General features: G+C 51.3%; 1 protein-coding gene across 3 annotated transcripts in view; it reads right to left on the bottom strand.

Annotated features, from left to right (window-relative positions):
• LOC147414267 (oxysterol-binding protein 2-like) overlaps positions 1 to 27,444 on the bottom strand; it is a 120,145-nt gene that overhangs the window by 88,306 nt on the left and 4,395 nt on the right. For 2 of the 3 annotated variants that reach the window (XM_086473936.1, XM_086473938.1), the window contains exons 2-3: positions 23,088 to 23,165; positions 2,097 to 2,305 (exon numbers count right to left, since the gene is read on the bottom strand). In XM_086473936.1, the coding sequence (XP_086330062.1) occupies positions 2,097 to 2,305; positions 23,088 to 23,165 (287 nt within the window). The remainder of the gene's footprint in view (positions 1 to 2,096; positions 2,306 to 23,087; positions 23,166 to 27,444) is intronic. The other variant, XM_086473939.1, reaches the window with a different exon arrangement.

The raw sequence follows: 27,444 nt of genomic DNA on the forward strand, positions 1-27,444 counted from the left end.
CTGCACAATGCCCGGCACTCACAGGGACACAACGCTAGGAATTCTATTTCGATTCAAGCAAAACCTGACACACATTCGTTCTTCACCTTAATTAAAAGATCTCTGACTGGAACAAAACACCATCAGCCAGGCAGACACTGAAGTGTAAAGCAATTCACCCATGTCCTCAGCTCTAACTCCACAGCACAAGGATTCAGCACCCATTTGCAGAGTGCCTTATCCCCTCAGACTCATCAGAAAAGCCTGGAAAAAACAAGACTTCGGTTTGGTTTTTACCTCCCATCAGCTCCCTGGCCTAGTCCACAGCATTGCCCTGCAAACAGCTGACTCAGCACAACGGCGAGGCAGCGCAGGAACGAGCATCCACAGCCAAACCGGCAGCGCTACCGCACCGCCCTCAACCTGAACGCACGGCCTGAGCTCACTGGAGTTAGGAAGTCAGCACGTCCAGAGCCTTAAGAGAGGAAGTCTCTGCATTTGCTATTTTTATGTAAAGACACAAACCAAAATAACTGCGCGTGACGCCGCCGGCAGCAGCACTGCCATCCTCCTGCAGCCCCCGGCTGGGCGGGAGCTCAGCAGCCCGCGCTGCTCCCCGCCTGCCCTCGCGTCGCCCGCAGCCCAGCGGCTGGGAAGATGAAGGTGAAGGCACGGACCAGCCCCTCCCACATGCGAGCTCCTTTCCCAAACACCTTCCCAGCTAAAGGACTCGCTTCCCACTACGGGATAAGTGACGTTCACAGGGCCAACAGCCATCGCACCCAGCTCGGTACAGCCGTGACCTGGCACAATGTCACGCTCTGCCAGGCAAAACAAGTGTGCCTAGAAACTTCCATTTTCTCCTCAGTCAGCTGTATTCTCCATCAGTATTTACACACACTCCAGAGCTGCACTATCAAGTGACAGAGCTCACAATACTTTATGTAATTAAATCCGTAGGTGCTAGTGCCCCGGAACACAGCGTACTTCAACAATTATGGGAAACGGGTAAGTGGCTCACACACCAATCGACTTCAGTATGACCTTGTGGGACAGCTAATTATACAACAGTCAGACCACATTAGTCCAGGACTGGGGGTTTATTCTCCTGCAAATCAAACCGCTGGCGCTCTGGCATTCTGCTGCTCTCTACAAAACATGTTAAGCACAGGCCCTGCCTGGCAGCCAGCATCCCAAACGACCGCCCCACTGGTACACGGAGAAAACATGAATGCCCTGCCTTCCAAAAACATGGTTAAACTAATTTTATGTCGACTGTGTGTTTTCATAAGCCAGCAGCATTAGAAAGCAGTCTGCGTCCACACAGCCTCGACCACCGCTCAGCCGGAGAGCTGCGCCCCGCAGCCGCGCCACGGCGCGTTGCGGTTTTGGTGGGCGCGCAGCAGCGTTTCCCCTGGGGAAGCAGAGGTTTTTCTGGATGCACACCACCAACCACAACCCTCCTTGGTGGTGACTCCGAAAGCTGAGCTCCACTGACATCCTACCTACGGAAGCACGTTCTCTGCAGTCGACAGCACAGAGCAGCATCTGCAGGTGTCCCGAAGGCCAAACCTGGACCACGACAGCAAGAGAAATACAGACGGAGAGAGACAGCTCAACCAAATATATGTGTCATTCACCTACCAAACCACCCTAAGCCATGGGCAACCAAGAAAGGCACAGCTCTGGCACTCGGTTGTGCACTGGTGTTCCCTGTAGTGCCATGGACCGCTGCACTTAGAGCCTCTTACAGCACCCCCCATCCACACGGACCAACACAAAGTCTCCAGGAGGAAGGCACATACGTCCCGCCTTCCAGGAGAAGCGCCGTTAGTTCATTTTCACTGGCTCTCTACAATTTACAGTCATCACCAGGGGCTTTAAAGACCTGCTCAATGCTGCACAACCAGATGAGATGACGTTTGGCGCACACAGTATTGTTTAAAGCCCTTTGTGTCTCTGTGAAACCATCAGCTATTTTTAATTGCATATGAAGCAGTATCTGCCAGGGTTTCCGCACAATTTAGCAAGCACAAATGAGGTGCTTTACAAGGAAGTTTTAAAAAGGATCCAGTTGCACGTCTGCACGCCAAGAAGCACACTAAGACGCGCTCTACCTGACTGGTTGTTCCTCATGCGGATGGCTTTTGCTTTGGCCAGCTCCAGGGCCGTGACCCAGCGCTGCCTCTCCACTTCCGAGTTCGCCTTTAAGTGGTACGTCCTTCCCCCGTTGGAAAGCACGATGTTACAAGAGTCCTCCGTATCGATATGAGCCGTGGACAGGTTGATGGTCCCACGACACGTGTGGGCCATTTCTGCCTGCGTCCTGCATGGGAAGAGAGGGAGAAGCAAGCGTCAGTCCCCCTGCACCCAGCTTGTCCCCAAAACACCACCGATGCACCCTCCCGTGCAGCAGAGACCCACAGAAACATCCCGAGCAGGCAGCAAGCATGTCAAAGCCACCAAAGCTAGACAAGCTCCTCGAACAGAAAAGCAAGGACGGGCTTCAGCGCTTAGACAGGGCTTGTTCCCTTGCGCAAACAACACCCCAGCACTCAGGCTGCTGGTTTCACATCCTGCTGCACCGATTGCTTCTAGTTGCCCTAAAAGTAAAATTACCAACGGCACGTCACCGGCCTTTCTCGCCTCGTTTGCATTGCTGCTTTTCTCCCTTCTTCCAGCTACCCCACCTCCAGCATCTAGTATTTTGTGGCTCTTTATATCCTCTCCCTTCGATCACTGCCTTTTGTCCAGGCGCGCTAAGGTCTCGCACGCAAAGATCTCCATTTGTAAGGTAAATGAAAGCAGCACAATTCCTCTTCAGCTGTTAAAACACCTTTACTACTGGCAAAATCGCTCAGTTCTTCACCAGGCTCGCCCAGATGAGCAGAAGGCTTTCCTGGGGCTAACTTCCCAAAGAACCAGCCCTCCTTCTAGCCCAGCTGGGCATCCCAGGGAGAACCCACCCTACCCGTGACCACCCCACTGCTGACAGCCGCATCCAGGACTTCACATCCAGGGGCAAAGCCCCCCAGCCTATACAAGAGCACAGCACGTCCCTGCCCCACACCCTATTCCTGCTGTCCCAGCCAAGGACAACGCACAGCTGGTTTCTTCAACGCTGTAACCCCTCCAACCCCTGTGACAGCTACTGCTTGCTTTATCATCAAAGTATTTCCATGTCTTAGCTCTCTGCAGGCTTTTCGCTTTATCAAAGCTGAAATGATCCCTTCATTTTTTTTATTTCTTAGTTTTCCCCACTGCCCTCACCAGCCCTTGCAGCCCAGCAGAGTGGCCGGCCCCGCGCTGCCCGCTCGCCTCGGCAGCGGCAGGTATCACGCCGGCTGAGAGCTGCCTTCCTGCACACAGAGAGACGCTTTGTCTTCTCAGAGCGTGCAGCTGTGGAAGAGTCACACAGAAACCGACAGCCGCTTCTTAAAATACAACTTCACATGGTGTTTTCAGAAGCAACTAAAGTCACTTTTAAAAAAAGAAAAAAAAAAAAAAAAGACTAGATTTTTAAAGGCACTTGGGCACAAAGATAAAGGCCAAAGTAGTCCCAAAACTGCCTCTACACCCACTGCTGCATTGCAGACACCTAAAATAGCTTGACAAGCCTTAAGCCAGCAAGTTCTCAAGGTTTCCCACCAGCCCAGCAGACACACTCAGACCAGCCAGCACAGGCACAGCCGACAGCGTCGCCGATGCCGTACAAACCCCACCAACACCGGGGCAAGCATGGCAACCACCAGCCCCCACCGCCCCACACCCATCCTGGGGGCTGCATGTCCTCCAGCCAGAGATACAGAGGCTGTAACCCCCATCTCCCTCCAGCCAGGACGAGCTGAGCAGCACCTGGAAGACTTTGGAAAGGAGGAAACAAGAGTGGTTTTCCTCATTGTATTTTTCCATCTTTTCCCACCCATTTTTTTACTTTTCTTTTGTCCAGCCCTTTCCCATCCCGTTCAGCTCTGCTGCATACCCTCAGTCATCATTCCTCACCCAATCTAACAACATTCCCACTCTCCAGCACCCTCTCTCCCCCTACCACACTGCCCATCCCTCCCTGAAAACGGGGCTACAATGAACATACTTGGCATTAGACCACTTCTGGTCCACAAATGTTCCCTGTTCCCCCCAGCACCCACAAACCACTTACCACCTCGTATTTACGCTGCGCAGCAAGGTGGGATCCTTCCCAGCTTGTCCATACTACCGAGCTCACTAAAGAGCCGACGCAGAACAGACAGTAACACTTAGAAAGTTCAGTTCCTCCAAGTTTTCCTCCCTTCTGCTGCCAGCTATCACTTCCCATGGCACAGTTTAATCTTGCTCAGCATATTCACCATTTTCACCCACGTAAGCAGTTAAAGGTCCTAGGAGAGTTTTAAAGACTGTCAATCCCCCCAATTCCAGGTGACCACGCTGGGGGAAAGAGACGGGAGCAGGACAAAGCTATCAGAGGATAAACATGCCTTGTGAACTTTTAAACGCCTCTTGTCCAAGTCATTTCCAGAGTCCTTTTTCCCACCTTTCTCCTAACATTAGGACATGCTGGAATCGGGTAGATGTCAGGCAACCATTGCATGGATTTTGCTAGTATTTCAGCAAAATACATTGCTACGCAGTTGCTCGTTGAGTTGCAGTAGCAGGAGGAATCACAGTCACTCGCAGAATTCCCTGCTTCTGCAGCGCAGTCCTTACCCAGGAGCGTCCCCCCAAGTCTGTCAGTCCTCAGCTCTTGTGACTGGACGCCTGTTTGAAACACCCCAGGGGAACAGAGGGGAGGACCAGGTTCTTGCTTCATCACACCTCATCAGTTTTGGCATTTTATAGAGCAGTTTGCACCAGCCACAGGCAGTTGGAGTAAGCACCATGTGTGAGGATGACCATCCCAAAACCATTTGCCCAGGGCAGCAAAGTACCTCAGAGCACAAGAACCAGTGCTCCCCACGCGCCCGAGTGCTTTTTAAAGGAGTTCAACACCGTTCCTCGAAGTATTTTCCAAACAGTACACAAGGAGGGGGGAAAAGCACACCTATTTCCAAACGGTTTTGAAGGCCTGAAGGCTTTTTGTTGCATGATAAAGCACCTAACACCGACGAGACCTTACCCCACATGCATGAGGCTGCTTCAGCTCCAGAAGCAGAAAACCACCCTTGCTCACAGCCTCGAATCACCAGTTACGTAGCTCTGCTTCAAGTCCCATGTCACTCTCTCCACCAACCCTTCCACTATTTTTCTCCACTTCTTCCTTGTTTCTTTACCCTACAAGGTCTTAACCTGGATATTCACTCTGAAAAATACGGCACCCCCAGACCCAGAAGGTGACAGTCCATCCTCCCCTGGATTTAAGGTGCCCTAGCTGGGCAGATGTCTTTGCTGATCCTTCACATAGCAATGCCAAGTCTCTCCCTCTGACCCCGATCCCCCTCTATACACAGAAGCCTCCCCATCTTCATTCAGCTTCACATTGTATCAGGGCATTCCCAGTTACTCCTTCTTCCCCACCGCTCACAGCCTTCCTCCACCCCAAGAGCAGCCACCCCTCACCCTGCTGCACAGCTCTGCTCGACTCTCAGGTCACTCACGACACCTCCATAAAGGCACTGAAGTCCAAAAGTGATGACTGGCCACAACTTTTCCAGAATTTTATAATCAAGTCACATCTTTAAAGCCAGGAGCTGGACAAGTCATCAGCTGCTGAGCACTGGAAGCGTTCGTGAAGGCACCCACCACCAGCCCAGCAAGTACAAGACCATTCCCACCAGTGCCAGGAGCATCCCCCCCTTGCACCCGAAAGGTTCGGGGCAGTTTGCACATCGCTTTCTTCTCTGTGGCCTTGAGCACGGTGACAGCCCCGTCACGTCACACGGGCAGGGGTACAGCGCAGCTCTGATCCCCAACGCGGTTCGTACGCAGCACCCGTAAAAGCCACCGCGGGCTGGGGATGGGCTTCCTCCGCCTCCTGGCCCTGCTCCACGTGCGGCTGCCGTGCGAGAGCGAGACCTTGGCTCCACTTTGCTCTCCAAGGAACACACCACAACACGGGAGTCCCTGGGTCTCCCGACGGAGTTTTTACAGGCAGAGCCTAGAGCTGCTCTCAAAGCGTGGAGTTCATTAGGGGATGGAGACACGGTCCCCAGCAGGGGCGAACGGGCAGCAATCCAGAGGTACACACAGCCAGCTCACTGCTGGCACTGCACGTTACACAGGAGGAAGCCATCCTGACTGAACATGAACTCAAACCCCCAAGCCCCCCCGCCACCCTCACGGCAGCATCCCAAGGACTCCTCTCACCTGCTCCGCCCTGACACCGTTTTGCAGAACAGATGTAACCGAGGGCCACAGCCAAGCTCGACGCCCAGGCACAGAAGCTCTGCAGAAGCAAAAGCCCCCGGCACCTCCTGAGCACTTCTGGTTCCTGCCTCACAGCAGCACAGGTTAAGCTCAAACCCAACGTACAGCGCAGTTACCGGGGGGGGGGGTGGGGGGTGGGGGGGGGGGGGTGTTGACTTGGCTCCAAACGAAATCAAGCACCGATTTTCATTTCCAAAGTCATCCTCCTCGTGATGCCGCACGTACTGATGTGCTCCCAGGAGAGATGACTCCCCACCTTGAGAGAACAGCTAAAATGATTTTTCTCTTCCACATAAAAAACAAAGGTCTCCAAGGTGACTTCACTAAATCAATTTAAGTCATATCAAACAGCCTTGCTCTCCCACCCAAGAAAACTGTTCCGGTGTGGGTTTTTGTTCTTTAAACTACCTTCCCATGCCAATCTGCATGGGAAATCAATTCCTATCAATCAGCACCCACACACGAGACAGGCACCTGACCGAGCCCTGAGCCAACAAACAAGCAATCTCTTCCGTCCGCACGCAGGAAAAGTAAGAGGTGCCCTTCAGAAGCACTCGCGGTCAGATGGATCTGCTTATTCACCGCTAGCAGCTCAACTATTGCATAATGTGATCCAGGCAGATTTTCTGATTCTCGACTTTCTGCAATAATCTGAGTGCTGCACATATGGGAGAGCACGTGGGCAGGCTGCAAAAAGCTGAAGGGAGGTTAAGTGTGGACGTGGACCACACAGAGGTGGATGCAGCTGAATATCTGGGATTCTTTTTGCTGCTCCCTCACAAAGCTCATCAACGGGATTCGCCTTCAGAGATACGAAATTATAGCTGTGCGTGGGAGAGACGGAAGAGGACTGCCTTGCATACGGGCCTTGCCAACACAGACAGTTGCAAGCAACATGGGAAAAAATTTAAAAAAAAAAAATACCTGTGGGTGTTAACGAGCAGGGAGGACTAAAGCGCCCACCCTGCGAGGGTCCCGGGTGAATGGAGCCCCTTCCCCCCACAGCACAGCACCAGGGCAAGCTCTGTGCAAGCCTTCAGCTATTAACCAAGGGGCAGGCTGTGTTGCCCTGCCCGGGGCTGCGCAGCTCAGGCCCGTGGCTCCAGATCAAAAAGGCCACGACCTGTGGAGCCAGACACGGTGGCCTATTCCCAAAACCATTCCTGCAGCAAGAATGGTGCTGATCATAGATGCATGAGGATCATCAGAAAGCAGATTTCTTACTCTAAAAGTCTGAATATACTTTCTCAGGTCCCTATTTCAGCTGTCAAACCTACTCTGGATCCCAGTTCCTGCAGATTTTAACCCAAGTGATCAGAAGATGCTGCTCTGAATACAGCCGTACTCGCTTTTTTTATTTCAACAGCACGTAGTACGCAGTAATAGAAATTTCAGACTGACATCATCACTCAAGCACCCTACCCACAAGCACAGCAAAGCTCTTATATCACAGCAATTTGCAGAATGCAAAAGCCTTCAAAGACCTTGTTGTTGTTAAAATAGTATTTGCAGCATTTCTCTCTCTTTTTTTTTTTTTTTTACTGGAAAAGCTGCTTCAGCTACTTTTAATACCACAAATCTAAACATACAGAGCTTGACAAGACAACTTATCAGCATTGGTTACTTAAAGAGGCCTTCAGTATAAAACTCCTGGAGTCTAAATTTTAGCAACTCATACTCTACAGCCTAACAGATGAGCTACATGCCCTACTGCAAGAAAAGAACAGCAAATCACGATTTAAAGACCTGCTTTCCAGTTCTGAAGGAATACTTGAGCTACAGAAGGCTGCTCAGTATGCCAGCGCTATGCAACAGAAAGACTCTCTCGCTTTTTTAAACAACCATAAAAAAATCTTACTATATATAAAACAATGAAATTCCTTTGTAAGAGCTCAGAAGACAGATTTATCAACAGAAAGGTGAGAAAGTAGATAATAAAACATTTTTCATCTACCAACTCCACAGCTTTGGTTTCGGTGATATCACAAGAGCCAAAGATTTAGCTTCAGACACTGGTAAGATGTTGCTCACAGGGATTTTCTAACTGTGACTTTATGGCTCTGCTGGAAGTTAACAGGACGCAGCAAGCAAAGCCCCAGCTCACGCCCTGCTCCCAAGCGCCGTTCATTTAAAGCAAGCGAGCACGACAGATGCTGGTGGAATTTCTCTGCTAAGATTTCCTTCCCACTAGCAAGGCTCAACGCCGTCTCTGGGTAGCCTCGTCTCTCCTAAAACCCAACTTCTCCTTTCCTCAGACAGGACCAGGCAAAGAACCCCGGCAGGGAACCGAGATTGCCCTGCACAGCACCCGCCTTCCAGGCAGCCGGGGCTATTCCAGCATGCTTTATGGCCTGAGCACCACAAGGAGGTCGGGGAGAGCACAGCAGCCCGACTTTGAGACCAGAGCACGGACACATCTGCAACCTGGGCAGCTCCAAAGCTACTTCGGTTCCACCGAGCAGAGCGGGTAGGACACATGTCGGGACGCTGTTACGGTACGGCCTGGCTAGGAGCATCCAGCTTCACAAGGGTGCTAAAAACGCTCAGGCTAGCGAGGGCCCAGCTCTCCAAACCTGCTCATCCACCAACACCCTCAGCAGGACGCTATGCAAACACTGACGTGAGGCTTCTCTCCTAAGCTGGGAGGGCGGGTACTGCCCGCTCAGGGGTGTCCAGCACCACTCCGTATCGCTAGGCACCTGCCCAGAAAAATCCAAACACAGTTTCAGTTACAGCCAGAAAAATGACCTCCTGACATACGCTCACCTTCTCTTCCTAGAGATCTTCCTCCTACTATCTCAAAATCATTCCCTTACTAGAAGCCTCAGTAACTAGCATACCTGGTTCTACATCATAAATGCTAAATTCCCATCTTGTCACTCTTATGGCCACTCTGCTTTCTGGTGTAAATGTAGGTCACTGCAGGGCTCAAACTCGCCCCATGCTGACAGCCACAGCCACCTCCCCGTGACAGCCTCAGGGAAGCACAAGGTGATCAGCCCTTAAAGACTCACATGTTCTTGTCTTTCCTCTTCCAGCACATCCTTCACCTTGGGGTTTCGCTCACTGCAGTTACGCCACAATAAGTAAAACTTGGGCACGTGCGTTAGAGGCTGCATCTGAACCTCCAAATCTCCGACCACAGACTTAAAAGAATTCACCCCGCTGTAAGCCAGGACGGTTCATGAGCAGCCGGCTGAGTCAGTCTTCCCTTGGGAAAGCAGCACCGTGGGTTTAAACAGAAATCTGCTGCGAGCTACAGCCCTGGCAGCAGGCAGGAAGCATCAGCAGACACGCTAAACCATTTGCCAGGTTATCACTCAGCTGCTTGGTCACCGTTTGCCAACCATGAAATACTTTCTAATTTAAGTAGCACTTACAGGAGAATCCACTGCTGTTGCTGCGCAATCTTCTTGGGGTTTTTTTCCTCCCCTCAATGATTACTTGAGCTGTAACAGTTCACAACGGGGAGCTGAAGTTTTGCAAGGCAGTTTCACTGTCCCCATTTGAGTTTGGAGCATAGGTCCAGAAACAGCCTCCCCAGCACCGCCAGTATCACCGTTGACAGCCGGTGCCTGCGGCTCACACACTTCAGCCGGGGTGGTAACACCGCGCGGGGACAGAGCTGAGCAGCTCACTGCCATCAGGGATGCTCCCGGCTTGCCCTCCATTACGAAGGTTCAGGGAGAAAATAAGAAACATATGAAGAGTTTGAAAAGGAAAAGCCACAGCCTGTCAGGGAAGTGTGTGCAATCATTTGCGGTTTGGGGGGTTTTTTTGAGTCTCTGGATGTGGGGTACACAGACCTTACAGCAACATTGCCACTACACGCACGGCATGAAGGTGGACACAAATCCCAGGACCACTTACGGAGCTGGCAAATAGAGACCCCGAGGAGCTTCCCCCGGTGTGCTCCACCACCACACTGTACAAAAAGAGCAAGGAGCTCTTTTTGGCTGTCACATCTCAACCAAATTATGAATGTAGGCTTCTGCAGTGGTGCTGCAGATCACACCCAAAACCCAATCCAACACAGCCCTTGCCGAACAACATCTCGGAGCACCCTCCAACACACCAGGAGACCTGGAAAGGACGGGACTGACAAACACGTTGGTCTGGAGATGCCAGTAGGTGTCAAAACAGCTCAAGGACCCACCTCACAACTCACAGCCCAAGAACCGAAGGGTGCTGTAGCAAGACGACTGTGGTCAACCAAGCCCGAACACCTCCATCCTGGCTGTCCTGGCCGCCCTACCAAACGCAGCCAGCCCAGCATCACCTCACAGCTTCGCACTCGCACGCTGCCGGGCAGACAACACTGGGCTTTGCATCCGTTCCCCAGTTTTCTCAGCAAGACGATGAGGATAAACGTTTCCATCCTGATCTATCAGGAAGAGAGCAAGGCAAGAGAAACTCGTAGCGTAGCAGATGGACTGCAAAGCAACACATCCAGGAGGCACTTCCCCAATTAGAGAGAGGGAGTCCTGTTCCTGCATCTGCTCAGGGCTCCCCAACAGCCTGTTCCCTCCCGCGAGGGGGAGGTAAGTCCCCAGCACGTGCTGGGGTAATTCAGCACATCCCAGCCCCAGGGAGAGCGAAGGGTTCCTCTGCGGAGGGCTGCGGGAGAGCATCACCCCCTGCAAAGCACAACGGCCCAAGACACAGATCGCTGCGCTCCTATCATCGCATGACCACGGATATATGGGTGAAACAGGGCAGGTGGTGTTGTAACTACTAGGAAAGACACAAATGCACATTGGAACTCATTTAAACGGGGGCAGTTTTCTGACAGAGAAGCGGCACATCACCAGAAACCCAACTATCAGTGGCTGCAAAGCATCCCCCTGGCTGAGTCTGCTAATTGCTACTACTTCTACCAGTATTTTGAAACAATGCAGGCATTTAATACAGAAACCGTACAGACCTCTCACGCCCATGTTTGTATAACGACGAGATTATTTCAGTTCCGTTAACCTTGCGCACAACGAAGGCCATTCTCTGGGGGCCAAAGTGTGGGTGTTTGACTCCCCTTGTCACTCCACACCTGATTGCACAGGGCCCAGTCTCATCTCTGCCTTTGCCTTCTCTGCTATACAGCAACCTGGAAACATTCAGCAATTCAGACAAAAACCACTTTAACTCCCGTCCCCCCCCGAAAGATAAGGAAACTGGAAAACCTCACCGATGACAGCCTCACTGCTTCTTACACCACTGCCCTCTCCTGACTGGGGAGATTAAGACCAATTTTTCCTACCATATGTTTCACAGGTTAAGTTAAAATCAGTTTATTCATTTAATTTTCCCACCACATTGGAAATATGCTATCATTAAGTAAGTTAAGCGCTCTGCTGCCACAGAGAAGTATTTACACCAGCTGCATAACCAGGAAATGCCCTTTAGAGTAAGCGGCAGAGATTGCTGCAGGCAGAGGCGAGAACAGACATCAAGGACAGGGGAACAAAATAAGCAGAACTGGGCAATGCAATAGGCGGGGACAGAAGAGAGGAGATATCAAACGGATTTACACTCTGCCTGGCCCACAATAAGAGCAATGCATCGAAATACTTTCAGCAGACCGTTGGTTGTTTGGGGTTTTTTTAAGATGATGCAGAAGAATCACCGCGGTCCACATGGGTAATCAGGCTGATCCTTTTCTTAATTAATTGAGGATGGAAATTTCTCTCAGGGGATTTAGTTTCATTACCGGGAGTGGGGGGGAAGCACAAAAGACACCGTCACGAGCCTCCGTGGCGCAGGAAAGGCCATTTGTGCCCGTCTGCCACGCGGCTGAGCAGCAAGGCTCGCTCTTCCCACGGGACACCGCTCTGCTGTGTTCCACAAAGCACAAACCAACTCCGGACGACTCCCAAGGATTCCCATGCAGAATTCACAGGCTAACACGACCATCTGGGTTAGGTTGAGCTCTCCGATCCTTCAGTGACTCCGGAGGCACGGCGTGCACCCACCAGCGTTTTCACACAGCGCAGGGACAGGAGCCGCGCTCCCCGTCTCGCCCGGCCAACAAAGGGCTGTTGTGCCACCACTGCCTCCCGGCATCGCCCGCGCCGGCCAGCAGCTCCCTCCACACCCCGACACCAGCTTCCAGCCCCGCAGCAGCACTTCCAGCCCTGCTTCGTGCTCCTCCCAAGCCTGAGCAGTTCATTCGCGCTGAAATTCGCTGCTTAATTTTACAGTCACCGTCATCCCATCCCCGACACGGGAACATCTGAAATACTGCACACAGAGCAGCCCCATAGCTGGGTTACAGGAACCCATCTGCACGAATGCTTCACGGCACATTTCACCACAAACTGAGATTCTGCACGTCCTTTGTTCAGAACAACCGGGGGTATAAAGCCAATGAAATCTCTGCATTCACTTTTATGCGTAAGAAATTCCAGGAAGCCCTTTAAAAATGGTTTTATTTTGAAGCCAAAAGCTCACATGCCTGAAGTTAGGGGATGGACACCAAGCCTCTTGGGGCCATTACTCTCCCTTGGTTCAAGGAAAAAGGATTTTTACGATGACCCAATTCCAGAACACAAATGCCCAAGAGAAAGCAGGCGCGTGCCTCGGAAGGTATTTTCCCAGCTTGTCCAGTAAGCAGCATTCATGTTCAGCACACCACAAGCTGGTTCAGCACAGCTCTCACAAACCACAAGCTCCACGTGACAAACGGCTCAGATATTTTTCTTCCTTCCCCTTTTTCCCTTCACCAAACCTACCAAATCACAAACAGAACTCAAACAAGCATACGGCAAGTGTTGTTCTGAGATTTCTGCAAAAAAGATACGATTTACTTCTATTTAAAGGCCGATTAATCTGCAACTGGCAGCAGTCAGGATGGGCACAGATTAGTAACGATTAGATTTAAGGGAAAAAGCCTGCAATCCAGGCTGCAATCCTTGCCGGCTGGAGGGAAGCCCGCAGCTTGGGCACCCACTGCCTACACTGATCATGGGACGATTCCCCCCACCCCGGCCCATCCAGCAGCTTCCCAAGCCGGCTTCTGGGACAAGCCCCTACCCGCACGTGGGACCCAACACCCGTGAGCCCCAGCCAGCACTGCACAAGCAAGGATTTAGGGATGACTGGACTGCGAACCTCGCCTGTAAACAGACAGACGCCGTAAGGGAAGCCATCTGGATTTCACACTCCTTTCTCCCCTGTTCGCCACTTCAGTTTGGCTGCAACACCCACCCAGGGCAGGGCAAGGCTTCGTGAGGAAAACCTGGAGGACGCTTCTGCTTCGCACGATTTACAAACAGACCTTGTCTCTCTGTGCGTCACGAACAGGGAAAAAAAAAAATATATATACAAGGGAGCTCGGGGAAGGTAATTTGTCAGAACAATATTCTCACCCACACCGTGCAGCGGAGGACAAGGCACCGCGCTCGCCCCTGACCCTGCGTGCCATAAAGCTTTACTGCAAACATCTCACGAGCACGTTCTGCAAGCGTTAGCACTTTCAGCACGGAGGCATCTTTGATGTAACAGTGAGTCTCAGAAAACTTTCTGCTGGCGAAGCATACAGATTTAATAGATGGTCAGGTCAAGAAAACCAACCACACTGGCAAGCTGAAACATCTCTGAAACCCCCCGGGCTTCCCCCCTGCTTCCCTTCTCAAGTAAGACTCGCTGGCTAGATGGCTGAACAGCACAGCTAGCCCCAGCTGGTCTGTCAACAGGCAACCTCCTCCGAACACGACACATCTGAGCAGGGTGCCCGAGCACAGAGCCTCTTGTTCCCTGAGAAAACAGTGGGTAAAGCCTACAGAAATGCGCCCAGACTTACAAACGCTTTTACTGCTAACATCAGTTCCCCATCAAAACGTGCAGATGTGCCCCAGCTCCCTTCCCCTCGTTCCCCAAAGAGGAGATGTTCTGGTTCTACAGTGCTCCCGCAAACAAGACTTCCACCCCAAATAAAAGGAGACTCTAAAAGCAATCTGTCCAGATGCACATTCTTCAGGATTAGCTTTTGTAACACATTTACAACTCCCCCCTGTGCGCAGCGCAGGTTTTCTGCCAGGAAACCTCAGCGGCAGTCAGGAGGAAAAAAAAAAAAAACCAACAAACAACTAAGCTATTATGATACCAGCAAGTGCAAGATACAGTCTGGCAAAGGGACTCTGTGTTGGGGGTTTTTCTAAGAAAAAAGCAAAAACATAAAACAAATTTAAACATAAACAACCACTAGTCACCAGTAAGCTTCCCCGCTCCTCCCACCATGTTATGCTATCTCCTCTCCACCTCTGAGAGGCTGGTGGTGGCCCCAGCTGATAAGGGCATCAGCCCTGTAAACAAGTGCACCCAGAAAGAGCTCTTCAAGCTGCTGGTTTGGGTGAGTGGCATCACCTCCCCCCCAGGGTGAACCGTCACCTTGCTCTGTAGGGCAAGAGAAGCTCCGCACGCTGACGTGACACTGTACAACATCAGCTTTGCTCCAACACAACACTGCTGCAGCCTCCCAAACAGGGCTTTCACTTCCCCCCCCCCTTCCAGCAGAAGCAGAATTAAAGGCTGTGCAGGAACTGAGAGCAGGGAAAGCAAAGCAAAGTGTATCTGGTTGGGAAGATATCCCAGTACTTGGCCAGAAGGAAACCCCGTAAGAGCGTACCAGAGTACGAAGGGTGCCCTTTACGGCACTCAGCCCGCAGCTGACAGAGCAGACATCACACACAGTTGTCCATCTCAGCCAAAAACCAGAAAACACAAGGTCAGCAGCTTTAGCAAAGCCGCTGACGTACAGCCAGGCAGGGGGAAGGCTGCAGCGAGCTGGGCTCTGCACACAGAGCTGCATCTCCTGCAACAACATTGCCGATGACTGCAACGCAACTAGGCATGACGACAAAAAGCTTCTGGGGAAAACAGAGAGAGTTGTCTTTAGCCCTCAGCACTCCCTCACCTGTATTTGGAATGCACTGGACCTCCTCCCATGCAGGCTCTTCTCTGACCAGTCGCCCAGATGTGGTTCCCAGAGAGTCGCACTCTAAGAGTCACGGTCAACGGCTCGATGTCCAATTGGAGACCAGTGACGAGTGGCATTCCTCAAGGGTCGGTATTGGGACCGGTGTTGTTTAACATCTTTGTCAGCAACACAGACAGTGGGATCGAGCCCACCCTCAGCCAGTTTGCTGATGACACCAAGCTGTATGGTGCGGTTGGCACGCTGGAGGGAAGGGAGCCCATCCAGAGGGACCTGGACAGGCTGGAGAGGTGGGACTGTGCAGACCTCATGGAGTTCAACAAGGCCAAGCTCAAGGTCCTGCACCCGGGCCGGGCCATCCCAAGCACAGACACAGGCTGGGGGATGAGTGGATCGAGAGCAGCCCTGGGGAGAAGGGCTTGGGGGTGCTGGTGGGTGAAAAACTGAACGTGACCCAGCAACGTGCGCTCGCAGCCCAGAAAACCAACCACATCCTGGGCTGCACCCAGAGCAGCGTGGGCAGCAGGGCGAGGGAGGGGATTCTGCCCCTCTGCTCTGGTGACACCCCCCCTGCAGGGCTGCATCCAGCTCTGGGGCCCCCAGCACAAGACAGACATGGAGCTGCTCAAGTGGGTCCAGAGGAGGCCATGAAGATGCTCAGGGGGCTGGAGCAGCTCCCCTGTGAGGACAGGCTGGGAGAGCTGGGGGTGTTCAGCCTGGAGAGGAGAAGGCTCCGGGGAGACCTTAGAGCGGCCTTCAGTGCTGAAAGGGGCTGCAGGAAAGGTGGGGAGGGACTCCTGATCAGGGAGGGTAGTGATGGGACAAGCAGTAATGGTTTCAAACTGAAAGAGGAGAGATTGAGATGAGATACTAGGAAGAAATCCTTCCCTGTGGGGGCGGTGAGGCCCTGGCCCAGGCTGCCCAGAGCAGCTGTGGCTGCCCCCTCCCTGGCAGGGCTCAAGGCCAGGCTGGATGGGGCTGGGAGCGACCTGCTCTGGTGGAAGGTGTCGCTGCCCATGGTAGGGGGGTGGAGTAGATCATCTTTAAGGTCCCTTCCCACCCAAACCATTCTGTGATTCTAAGATAAAACTCGGTTCAGGGCTATGTTCTGGTACCACAAACACCTATGAGAAAGTGCCAAACTGCAACCGCCAGACAGAGCCCGGAGCTCACAGCCCAGCGGGGACACCGACGGCTTCGCAGGAGGCAGGCGGACACGCAGCGTTCAGGAGAACCCTCTCAGAAACCCTGTTCACCTCTTCTAAAAATGCTAGAGGAAGCACCCAGTTTACTAGTTTCATTACCTTCCAAGCAAAAATGCTAAAGAGCCAGAGGGGAAAAACCATGAAGATTTGCCGTCAGTACTGCTGTGGAGTTTACTGCATCAATCCCAAGTTTACGGCAGCTCTGGTCCAGATCCCATCACCTCCACAGCAGTTAGTATAAACTAAGACCTGAGCGATGCATGACTTACATGCTTGGTAGCCCATTTTTAAGGAAGAACTAACAACAAATGACCATACACAAGGTTAATTTGACAAATGCTCTTACTTCATAAGAACACTGAAATAAATGCGATACAGCAGATGACAGCCTCAAGCAGTAATTTTTCTTGTTACAGCCTCTGCTTTTAAGTTTTTACTGGTCCTCCAGCCCTTGGGAATCGCGTTAAACGATCAGAATAAAGATCAGCCATAGTCAGCTCACGTTTGTATGTTCTCACCACCACGTCCAAGAACATAAGAGCGCACAGGGCACAGCACAGTCAGCATTAAGACCCAATTTTCATTCCTATCCCATTGATGTGCTTTCATACTCACATTATTCAGATTGGTAAAAACACCCTGTTTTTTCAGACTGTAGAATTTAGGGGTGTATTTGCTTTGAGCACAAGACCTACCCAGTCTGTCCGGGATCAAGTGTGGATAGAAGAGCTTGCTTCCAAGAATTTTTCCACACAATTTTTTGCTCTCTTTATGCAAGTTACCATCAACATTAATATTTTCAGCACCAAACAAATTTTCTTCAGAGACATTTCACGAATTATGGCCCGTGACCTTGAACATCACTTTGAAGTCATCGCATGTCTGACTTTTTGCTAACTTTCAAACAACGTTAAAATTACAGCACAGAATTTCTTTCTGTATGAAATATTTCTTATGGATAGGCATCTAGATGCAAAACCCGCATGGTTGCATAGACGTATTTCCTCCTCTATTTTAAGGCCTGGGGACAAGACGACGAAGCTAAAACTTCACATTTAAAACCCGATTTAACTGTTGCTTCTCAGCCCTTGGCTGTGAAGTCTTCAGTTTAGCAACTGCCTTGCTACAGGTTTGTGTACGGCACAGCGTGAAGGCTGGTTTCCAGCGTAGCTTTGGAGAGCGGTTCATCCAGCCGCCTTTTCTCACCAAACATGAGGAGCAGCTGCTTCCGCTCGAGGCAAATACTCAGTGTCAGCGGACAACAGCAACTTCTGAGGCCTCCTGCAACCACCCAGAAACTTTATTCTGTGACAAAAAACGTGTTCAGCTCTACAATCAGCATATCCTACTTCGGGTAGCAATTACCTCTCCCTCACAGAGATCAGCGTACGCAGCTGCCTGCGTTTCTGAACCGATTCAAGTTGGTCAGAAGGGGCTTAAAAGTGCTACCCAAGTCTCAGCAGAAGAAGGGAGAATGAACTTGAAAACTGTAAGGGACACTTATGTAGACCAGGTACCTCCACGATCACCATTATCTATGAAATGACCAGATCGTCCTTCGATGATGTGCTCCTAAGGAGTGCAGAGGTTAGCAATGCAGTGAACAGCAATTTTTTCCGTAAAAACTGATGAAATGGGGAAAACACAAGCAGGATCTTAAAACATGCCTGCAATGCGAGTGCATGGGGCAGCATGACGCAACGTACGATCTTTCCCATTCCCTATCCACTACCCAAACAGAAAAAAAAAATTGGCAGCTGGCTTTTCAGCTGCTGGAGATGCCAAGAGCTTTTTTTAAAATAGAAATGGAGACTTAACTGCTTACTGGCCCGTGATTTCCACAAGCAGATCTCTTGGATCAAATCCTCGAGATGCCCAAGTGACCTTGGCCAACCAGTTCTGGACAGACCTAACATCTCAGCCGCTTCACCTGCAAGACTGAATGCCCAGAGCAAGTCTTTCAGCATTAATGTCTCAAGACCTCTTCCTGAACAGGTACATTTTCGTTGCCATCAGCCTACCTAGATGAACGCTGCTCATCAGGGCCAATCAAGCCAATCAAGGATGAAGCACAGAAAAAGGTTACAATGGTTAGAGCAAGGTATGAAATTTAGGGTTTATGTATATATATATAGTTTGTGTGTGTGTATATATATATATGCTGTGCCCCTGCAGCCCGTGGGCGGTGGAGCAGATCTCCGCCTGCAGCCCATGGAAGACCTCATACTGGAGTAGGTGGGTGCCTGACGGAGGCTGTGACCCGTGGGAAGCCTGCACCAGAGCAGGCTCCTGGCAGGACCTGTGGCCCGTGGAGAGAGAGCAGCCCACGCTGGAGCAGGTTTGCTGCCGGTGACCCCGTGGGGGAGGCTCATGCTGGAGCAGTCGGTTCCTGAAGGACGGCACCCCATGGAGGAGACCCGCGCTGGAGCAGTTCATGGAGAACTGAACCCGTGGGAAGGACTCACGCTGGAGCAGTCACGGAGGACTGTCTGCCATGAGAAGGGATCCCACATTGGAGCAGGGGAAGCATGGCAGGAGCCCTCCCCCTGGGGAGGAAGGAGCAGCAGAAAACAACAGGGTGATGAACTGACCCCAACCCCCATTCCCTGTCCCCTGCGCCGCTCGGGGCGGAGGAGGGAGAGAAATCGGGAACAAAGTTAAGCCCGGGAAGAAGGGAGGGCTGGGGGGGGAAGGTATTTCAAGACTTGGTTTTATTTCTCACTACTCCTCTCTGAGCTGATTGGTAATAAATTCCATTTTTTCCCCAAGTCAAGTCTGTTTTACCATGACAGTCAATGCCGAGCGATCTCCCCGTCCTTATCTTGACCCATGAGCCTGTTATATCTTTCTCTCCCCTGTCCAGGGCACCGGGCATCAAACCAGGGTCAAACCCACCACCCCTTCCCATCCCTCTCCTTCACACAGGCAAGGCTCACAGACACAAAAGCCGCACCAGCACTTTCTTCAAAGTCACTACCTTTCATTTCAGCAGCCACTTTGGGAAGCCGAGGGACTTCCACAGAAGCCTGTTGTACATGTACCACAAAGACAAACAAGCAGCTAACGAGCAAAACCACCTCTGGCACAAACAGGTGCTTTGCTCAGCCAGGCGACCCACCCCAGCCCACCCAGCTCAGGCTCTTGGGAAGCAGAAGGGTTTTGCCAGCAGGTCCCAAAGCCTCACTGCAGGTCCAGGCCCTCGTGCTTCACAAAGATCGTTAAAAACCTCCACCCCGAGTGCCCGACAGCCCATGTCCAGCCGTTCCCATCACAGGGACTGGGCTGGGAACAGTTCAGTTTTAGACCTCAGCAACAAGGTAAGAGGTGCACTTCGCACCGAGTAGTACGATGTGCCTTCACTCATTTCAGTCACAGGAGTGCACTGAAACTGGACAGTGGCTTTAAGCATTTCTGCTAGGTTTACATCCCTAGGCTATAAACTCACCCTCAACACACCACACATTACCACCACGATGTGGTCTTTCTTTTCGTCCTGTACAAAGCCAACAAACCTCCCATCAGCAACTACAGCAGAAACATTGAGGGCAAAAGACAGCTTTGCAACACCAAGCAAACCCCACCGGCCTATAAGCCCACCATGTCTCAACTGGCAGCTCCCACAACAGGCTTAGGTCTTGCGTTTTGTACTGTTCTTCTGTCTGACAAAGATGTACTTGGTGGGGAAAAGAGGCAGCAGTCCCAGACACACATGACAAGCTAAATATCAATAATTCACATACAACTCTTGCATGTCCTCTGAAGCCTCCTCCAGCCTCACCTTGGAAAGCAAAGAGGGTTTTTTGATGCAAGACTTGACGCACCACAGCTTATTTTCTTCAAGCAATTCCCACCAGGGAACCTCCACCGATGTGGCAGCAGGAGGGAGGCACAAGCTCACCTAACAACACTTTCTCCATCAAGTCTTCTGCACATCTTAGGCTCTAACTCCAGACCTGAAGCCACCAACACCCTGCTGCCAGCCACTGCGCAAGGTATCGATCCCAGGTTTGGGCAGCATAAAACTCTGATCAACAAAACCTTCTCCCACAGTCTTACCTGGGCAGTGAATACGTTTAAAGGCATTCCTGCTGGCAGTCCGTGGGTTTACTGGTAATAACCCCATGGGTTATTAACACTTGGTTAGCTGGACATAAAATCAACAGCAGTTCCATACATTAACCACAATTTGTAAATTAAAAATACGCCTAATGCTAACAGTGGAGCTCACTTACATGACACACGGGACAAAGGGCTTGCTAGATTTAACTTATTTCCTTCACAAGGCAAATGAAAAACAGCAAAAATATTTAAAGAATGGGGTGTTGAATGTAAGACAAAAATGTCGTTTCCCTCCATACCTGTGACGATGCCCTGCTCCAGGGCAACGCCTGCTATGATGAGCAGTCAGCTTGCTGTGGGCATTTAAGCTAGTTACTTTACAAATTCTTCCTAAAACGACAGAAACTGTAAGTCTTCATCGTAGAAATGCCCCAGATCAAGTTCACAACATTAAAACCACACTACGTTGAAGATTATGCGGCTCCTACTCCCGGTACAACCCTCCAGCCTTACCCTGTGCAACCCAGGGCACAGCAGTCACGTTACGGAGCAAAGCTTCCCTGCCACGCTCCCGGTGCTTCCCTATAAATGCGCCACTGCCTCCCCGCAGCATCCGTAGGGATTCTCTCCTAAAGCTCGCAGTGCCCCATCCACACTGGCGGCAGAATTTCACTCCAGAATCACTAAGCCTGTTACAGGTATTGTGCAATTGGAAATCAAATGGAAAATCCTGACAAAGTCAGTCTCGTTCCCACGGCACGTGCTTTACGCTCTCTCTAAAGGAGGGGATGACAGGTAATATATTAACCTGTGATGTCCCCAAAATGGAGGATATCAGACACGGGCAGCCCGAGAGACATTCCCCTACCGCACCGTAAAGGCGGCTTAGGGCTGCAGATGTGAAGCAGAATTCAGTCCAATCCAGTAATTACAGACCTTATCTGTGCTGAGATACAGTGCTGCATCATCCAAAGGTACTTAGAGGTGACTGTTCAGAGCTTGATGCCTACAGGCTGCAAGGAGGAAAAAAACTGGCTTATCACAGGGCAACAAAGGACCACTTGCTAGATCTCTGCAAGCCAACCTCCAAATTTAAAACTAAACTTCCAGAGAGCTTGCATCCATAGGTTTTCCACTTGCCAGCAGAAGTCTTTACTGCTTTTCTTGTGGTGTAAAAGAAAGGGACAGAGAGGAAGAGGTCGATGCCTCATCCAGCGCATACTCAAAGTTTACCTACAGGCTCCTTGGAGAACAGTTCGAGGGCAGCACCACAGCTGGGACATCCCAGAGACTACACAGCCAAAAGCAAAGAGGTAAGAAAATAGTAAAATTCCTCTCTTTCAGCTCCTAAGCAAATCCCACTCCTAAAGGGATCAGAAACCCAATCAGGTCTTTACCTCCCCAAGAGTCTCAGCAAAACACTACATTTATTATAAGCTAATAAAATCATGATATACCAGTAAACCACAGTTAAATCACACCATGAATTTCAGACCTGCATTTCTATTGGCCTGCCAATCCTCATGCTGTCCCAGTCTCAGGCAGAGGTCCTTCCCGCAATTTAGGGGCCAATTTACAACTTTAGAGAATAAAACTGTACTGATTTAAAAAAAAAAAAACCACAGTACAGCCACAAGCAGCACAGGAATTGAGAGCTGGAAGGGCTGGAGGAGTAACACTAGCTTTTACAAAGCCAAACTCTCAGCACTATTAAAAAAATCAACTTTAGAACCAACGCCGAGCGCACAGTGCGCCTGCACGGTTCAAGCCGTGCCAAAAGCACCAGTGTCCCCATTCCTCCCCAGAGTGGCTTTTCAGGTGCATGAGCGGATCCTGCTCATTTCCGAGCTCGAGGCACAGAAGAGCCCCAGACCGCAGGGACGTACCCCGCAGCCCGGCCCGGCCCACCTCCCCCCGTCGTGAGGGGTCTCTCCGCCGTGGGGCGAGCGGAGGCGGCAGCACGCGAGGCCCAGGAGGACGCAGCCAACCACGGGTTACCTGTACAGCCCCAACGCCCTGCGAGCCCCGCTCAGCTCTCCTCGCTTCGCCTTTGGAGACCTCCCCACGCAGCTCCTCCCACCAGGCACTCTGCCCACGCAGCTCTCCTGCCCTCCCCAAAGCGGTAACTGGGGAACAATAACCGGTGGATAAACAGCATCCAGCATCGGGCACAGTAACACACACGCTTGGAAACAGCAAAGCTGGAAGGTCTCAGTCTTTTAGAAACAGAGGATGGGGCTTCTGAAGTGCACAGCCCTGACACCTCGCCATGCAGCACCACCCAAGCACTCCCATCCAGGCGCCTCCAAAAGGGACTTTCCAACCAAAGGCTGAAACTTGACTTCACTAACTCTGAAGAAGCTGCAGGCACAGGTGGCACCCCCACCTGCTGCACATCATCTCCACATTTTTCAGACAAAAAGGTGCTTATTTAACCCTGTAATCCCCATCCATGCACAGTCCACCTGGAGATAAGGGGCATGTCTCTGTCCTACTGGCACGAGCACAGCTCAGTCACCCGTGCCCATTCTGCAGCCGAATACACCCAAACTCACCCCATCTTCTGAACTGGGACCGGTGTATTTTTCACACGTTTCCAAGAAGAGCCATGACTCCTGACAGTTGCAGAAGACCTGAAAAAAAAAGTTTGTGGAACCACCCCTGTGCATTTCACAGAAAAAGAGAAACTTCACAAATCACGAAGATTGACACAACTGGCGAATTAGTCACCACGGATATTTTCTGCTGTGACAAATACTCTAATTCTGTGGTCGGATGAGTGACAGGCACAAAGCACCGAGTCGGCTGGGAAGCGCCCAACACCACACTTCTGAAAACGCGGCTGCGCTTACAGCCCAACGTCACCGAACGCAGCCGGGAGCATCCCTGAAGGAACCGAGCAAGGAACCTGAACGCACACCCCGGCCACAGGAGGTCAAGCATCTTCCCAAAGGAGCTTTGCTGCCCGTCCAGGGTTACTCCTGCAAGCCCCTCTATCTGACAGCGACACCACGGAGAGAAGCAGTTTGCTGTTCTCTAAAAGACCACAAAGCTGCAGTGTTTAGGTACCGGTACCGATCAACAAGCCTAAAGAAGATCTTAAGCGTACAGCAGTAATATGCAAGCAGTAGGCGTAAAGGACAACATTTTCCTGCTTTGTTCCTTACAAAATACTTTGCAGAAACCTGCTCTAGCTATTAATAACACACTAAGAATCGCTGCTTTGTGCTGAAGAAGGAAAAGAGAAAGGCACAGGCTCCCACTTCACCAGACTTAGCTTCCCAGGCATTGCAGAAGCTGCTTTAAACTGCCATGCGGGCCCAGACAGGGCGCTCCATCTAGAAAGATTTGGAGAATTAAGGCTATTTGTAGGGAAGGAAGGACCTCCCCCTGAGTCACTGTAGGGACATACATCTACCCGGTCACGATTTCAAAGCACAAATATCCTTGAAGAGTCAGATAAAAGATTAAAAAGGAAAAACAAACACCACACAGTAAAGCTGATCGCAAACGAGCTTGGCCCAAATTAGTGGAAAGGAAGGATGCTGGATGCAGGGCGAACACACGCTCGTTTCCAACACGTGCCCGCAAGCCAGGCAATACTGCTGACGCTGCAGAAACTCCACGGCTGCCCACGCGAGCCCTGTGACCTGCGCCACCCAGCTCGCCAGCAGCCAGCGCAGCGTGCAGCCGCGTCACACAGCGATGAGCAGCATCCCCTGGGGACAGCGGGAGGCCGGGCTGCCCCAGCGCCACAACCCGCGCCCCCGAACTGCCCTCCCGCTCCCCAAGGTGAAGCCAATCGTGTGAGCGCCCGGAATGGGACCAAGGAGACGGGTTCTGCTTTTATCCCAGCACGGCCACTGCCAAGCGAATCACGAATCACGCCACCGGCCTGCAGCACCCCCCTTCCAATCTGCATGTTTAATTCCCAGGTTGATCCCCACACAGGCTGAAGGCGCAGCGCTGGTCTGCACACACGCCTGGGTGAGTCAGCAGTCACTGACCCCAGAGCAACAAGCCCAGCCAGCTCCGTCATCCTCCAGTTTTAACTCCCTCTGCCCAGCCTGCAGTCCTCAGGCAGAGAAATAGGACGTCATTCATTATTCAACAAGCTTTTAGATCCAAACCAAACAAAGGCTGATATCAATGTAGAAAGATCCCTGCCCAGGTGCCACAGGAACGATTAAAATAATTGAACCGCACAATGAGGACCCGAAGGGAAACAGAACCCCTCCAGTTCGCTCGGGGCTTGAGGCACCATCCTATTAAGGGAACAAACCTCCAGGATGGCACGGCACGGCGAGCTGCTGGCCCTCCAGATAGCAGGCTGGGACAACTCACGTTTCAAGGTGACCACCCGAGTTGTTGGCCATCAGCACTAGTTCTGAAGAGACTACAAGAAGCCAAGGGCTCCGCTATCGCTGCACACTTGTTACCTGAAATTACTCGAGGAAGTTACCCAGCAACAGTGCAACTGATATGTAGGCACAAAACAATACAGAAAAGCGTAATGACAGTCCAAATCCTTCAGAAGGAAGTTACAGTGCTCTAAATGTTGCAGGAATCACCAGATTTAGGATTTTAGGATACTGCTTAGAAATACCCTTACTTTTCCCATCTTGATCGGAATATCAAGAATTCTAATTAGTGAATATTAATAGGAGAAACTAATGATTACATTGGGAAAGTAAGTCTCAAATGGAATAAATGATCAAATATAAAATACAATCGGTATTGCCAATGCTGCTAGCCTACCCCTGTAAAATTCCAGGCCTGAGATATTCATTAACCAATGATCTATTCGTGGTTAGAAACAAGGACAGTCTGTTGCAGTCCAAGCTGTCTGCAAGACAGGGTTTATGATGGTACCCATTGTGTATAATCTTCGAATTGTGACCAAAGCAGGTACGAGCCAAGAGCCTGCGAGCCCAGGACATGTTCCCTGACCAAACACGGTCCATTCGAGGAGTGGTCGAGCCCTCCGACTCACGGTCCACCTGCCCAAATTATACCCTCTACTCACAAGGGAACAACAGAAGGCTACACAGAGGCTGCGCGCTAATTTGCATCAGAAGTGAGAAAAGAAGAACCAACCATCGAGAGAATGACATTGAATATGTATTGTATGGAGTGAATATGTATGAATTTAATCTAGAAATAGTTGTTGATTGCAAAGTGCAGGCGGACATCTTTGGGAAGGATCCCGCGTCCCCAGTGCCCATCGTTAACAAAGGACGTCTCTACTGATCTAACTTGGTGCAGAGAAGTTTTTCCTACCCAGTGCAGGTTTGCAACATAAACGCTGCACTGTCGCACTGAGTGAAAACTCCTTTTCTGGAGGAAATCAGGTAGGTTAAAAGGGAAACACAGCAGGTTTCTCACATTACTTCTGACAAGAAAGATCAGCTCCCTCACCAGTGACTCACTGTGGGTACAGACGATGACAGACCATGCAAGCACGAATTTAAACCTGTAACTGGAGCAAGCGAAGTCAGAGCTGAATACATAGCACGCTGGAAAAAAGAGGCATAGGAGCTACAGCCAAAAGGCAGGTGATGCCAGTCACCTCTGCGGGCCCGGCCCAGAAGACACAGCCGTATCGCTCCTCGAGCGTGCCCAGCAGCACGCACCGAAGGAAGACCGGCAACCGGCTGACAACAATTTCTCCCAAGAGGTGAGCAAAGCCACCGCTGTCACCAAGCAGCAGCCAGCCCACGCAAGCCTTCAGCTGCAAAAGGCAGAGCTGAGCAGCAGCTACCAGCAACATGGGGGAGAAACGCAGGACCAGAGCAGCGACCTTCCCCTGCCCTTGCAGAGGACAATGGAGGAAGGCCACAGCAAAGGTGTAACTACACCTACGTGTTCTCCAGCAAGAAAACCCAGAACAATTGAGACCAGAAACGGCTGACAGGCATCTTACTCTCCCGTAAGCACCCGAGCAGCTTGACAGACATGAGCCCACAGACATGCTTCATACCTGCAGCAGCTCCAGGAACTAAAGCTGCAGTGTTAGCGACGCTACCTGGAAGTTCACCACGCAATCGACCTTCAGACAGCGATGCCGGCTGCAGTCAAGCCGCACAAAACCAGAACGCGGCCCCTCTCAAAATTTTAGCTCTGCACAAGACAAACCACTTCTGCTGCAGTTTCAACAAATGAAGCATTTGGGCCAGTATACTGGATTTAAGACCAGAGGGCTAGAAATAAAGCGTCAAGACAGTTCATAGCTCCTACCGGCAGTTTGCAACCAGCAAAGAGAAGCAGACAGAATACTACAACGGAAGGAACAGATCAAAAAATCCTCACACAGCGCTAGTAATCAGGCCGTCATGAGAACACCCTTACGGATTAAGGTCTCCTGCAGCGTCAGCAGCAGTTGCTGTTTGGAGTCCAGGGAGCCCGACTCCCCCACCGCTGCACTGAACTGGGAGCAGAGCAGTCAAGCCTGCAACAAGCAGCCCAGCAAAGAGCATCGCCGCCTCGCACCACGGCAGCGCTCGAGTGCTGCTCTGCCGCGCCGTGCCCCAACGGAGCCCGCGAGCACTGCGTCCCCAGTGACACAGCACAGAGAAGGAGCTTCGTCAAAAACGGGCAAAGGAGGAACAAAGATCAACAAAGCACCACACGGACAAAGCGGGTATCGTGCTAAAACAAGATGACTGTTCCAAACATGAATTATTAAAACGCTGATGAAAAACGAGCAGCTCAAAGTCGCCATGCAGCTACGGGGCTGGCCGTTAAACCTCCGTGCTCCAACACCCCAAGGATGACAAAGACATTCAGCTACTTCTGTGTCTGTGGAGGCACAAGCTGTCATAAAAATCATTCCCCAAGAGTCTATCTCGCTCCTCCTTCTACTCTGTACAAGCTAAATATAAGGAAACATTTTTCCCCCAGGGTGGTCCAACA

The sequence above is a fragment of the Leptosomus discolor genome, chromosome 16, assembly GCF_034619465.1.
Source record: "Leptosomus discolor isolate bLepDis1 chromosome 16, bLepDis1.hap2, whole genome shotgun sequence".
Lineage (NCBI taxonomy): Eukaryota > Metazoa > Chordata > Aves > Leptosomiformes > Leptosomidae > Leptosomus > Leptosomus discolor.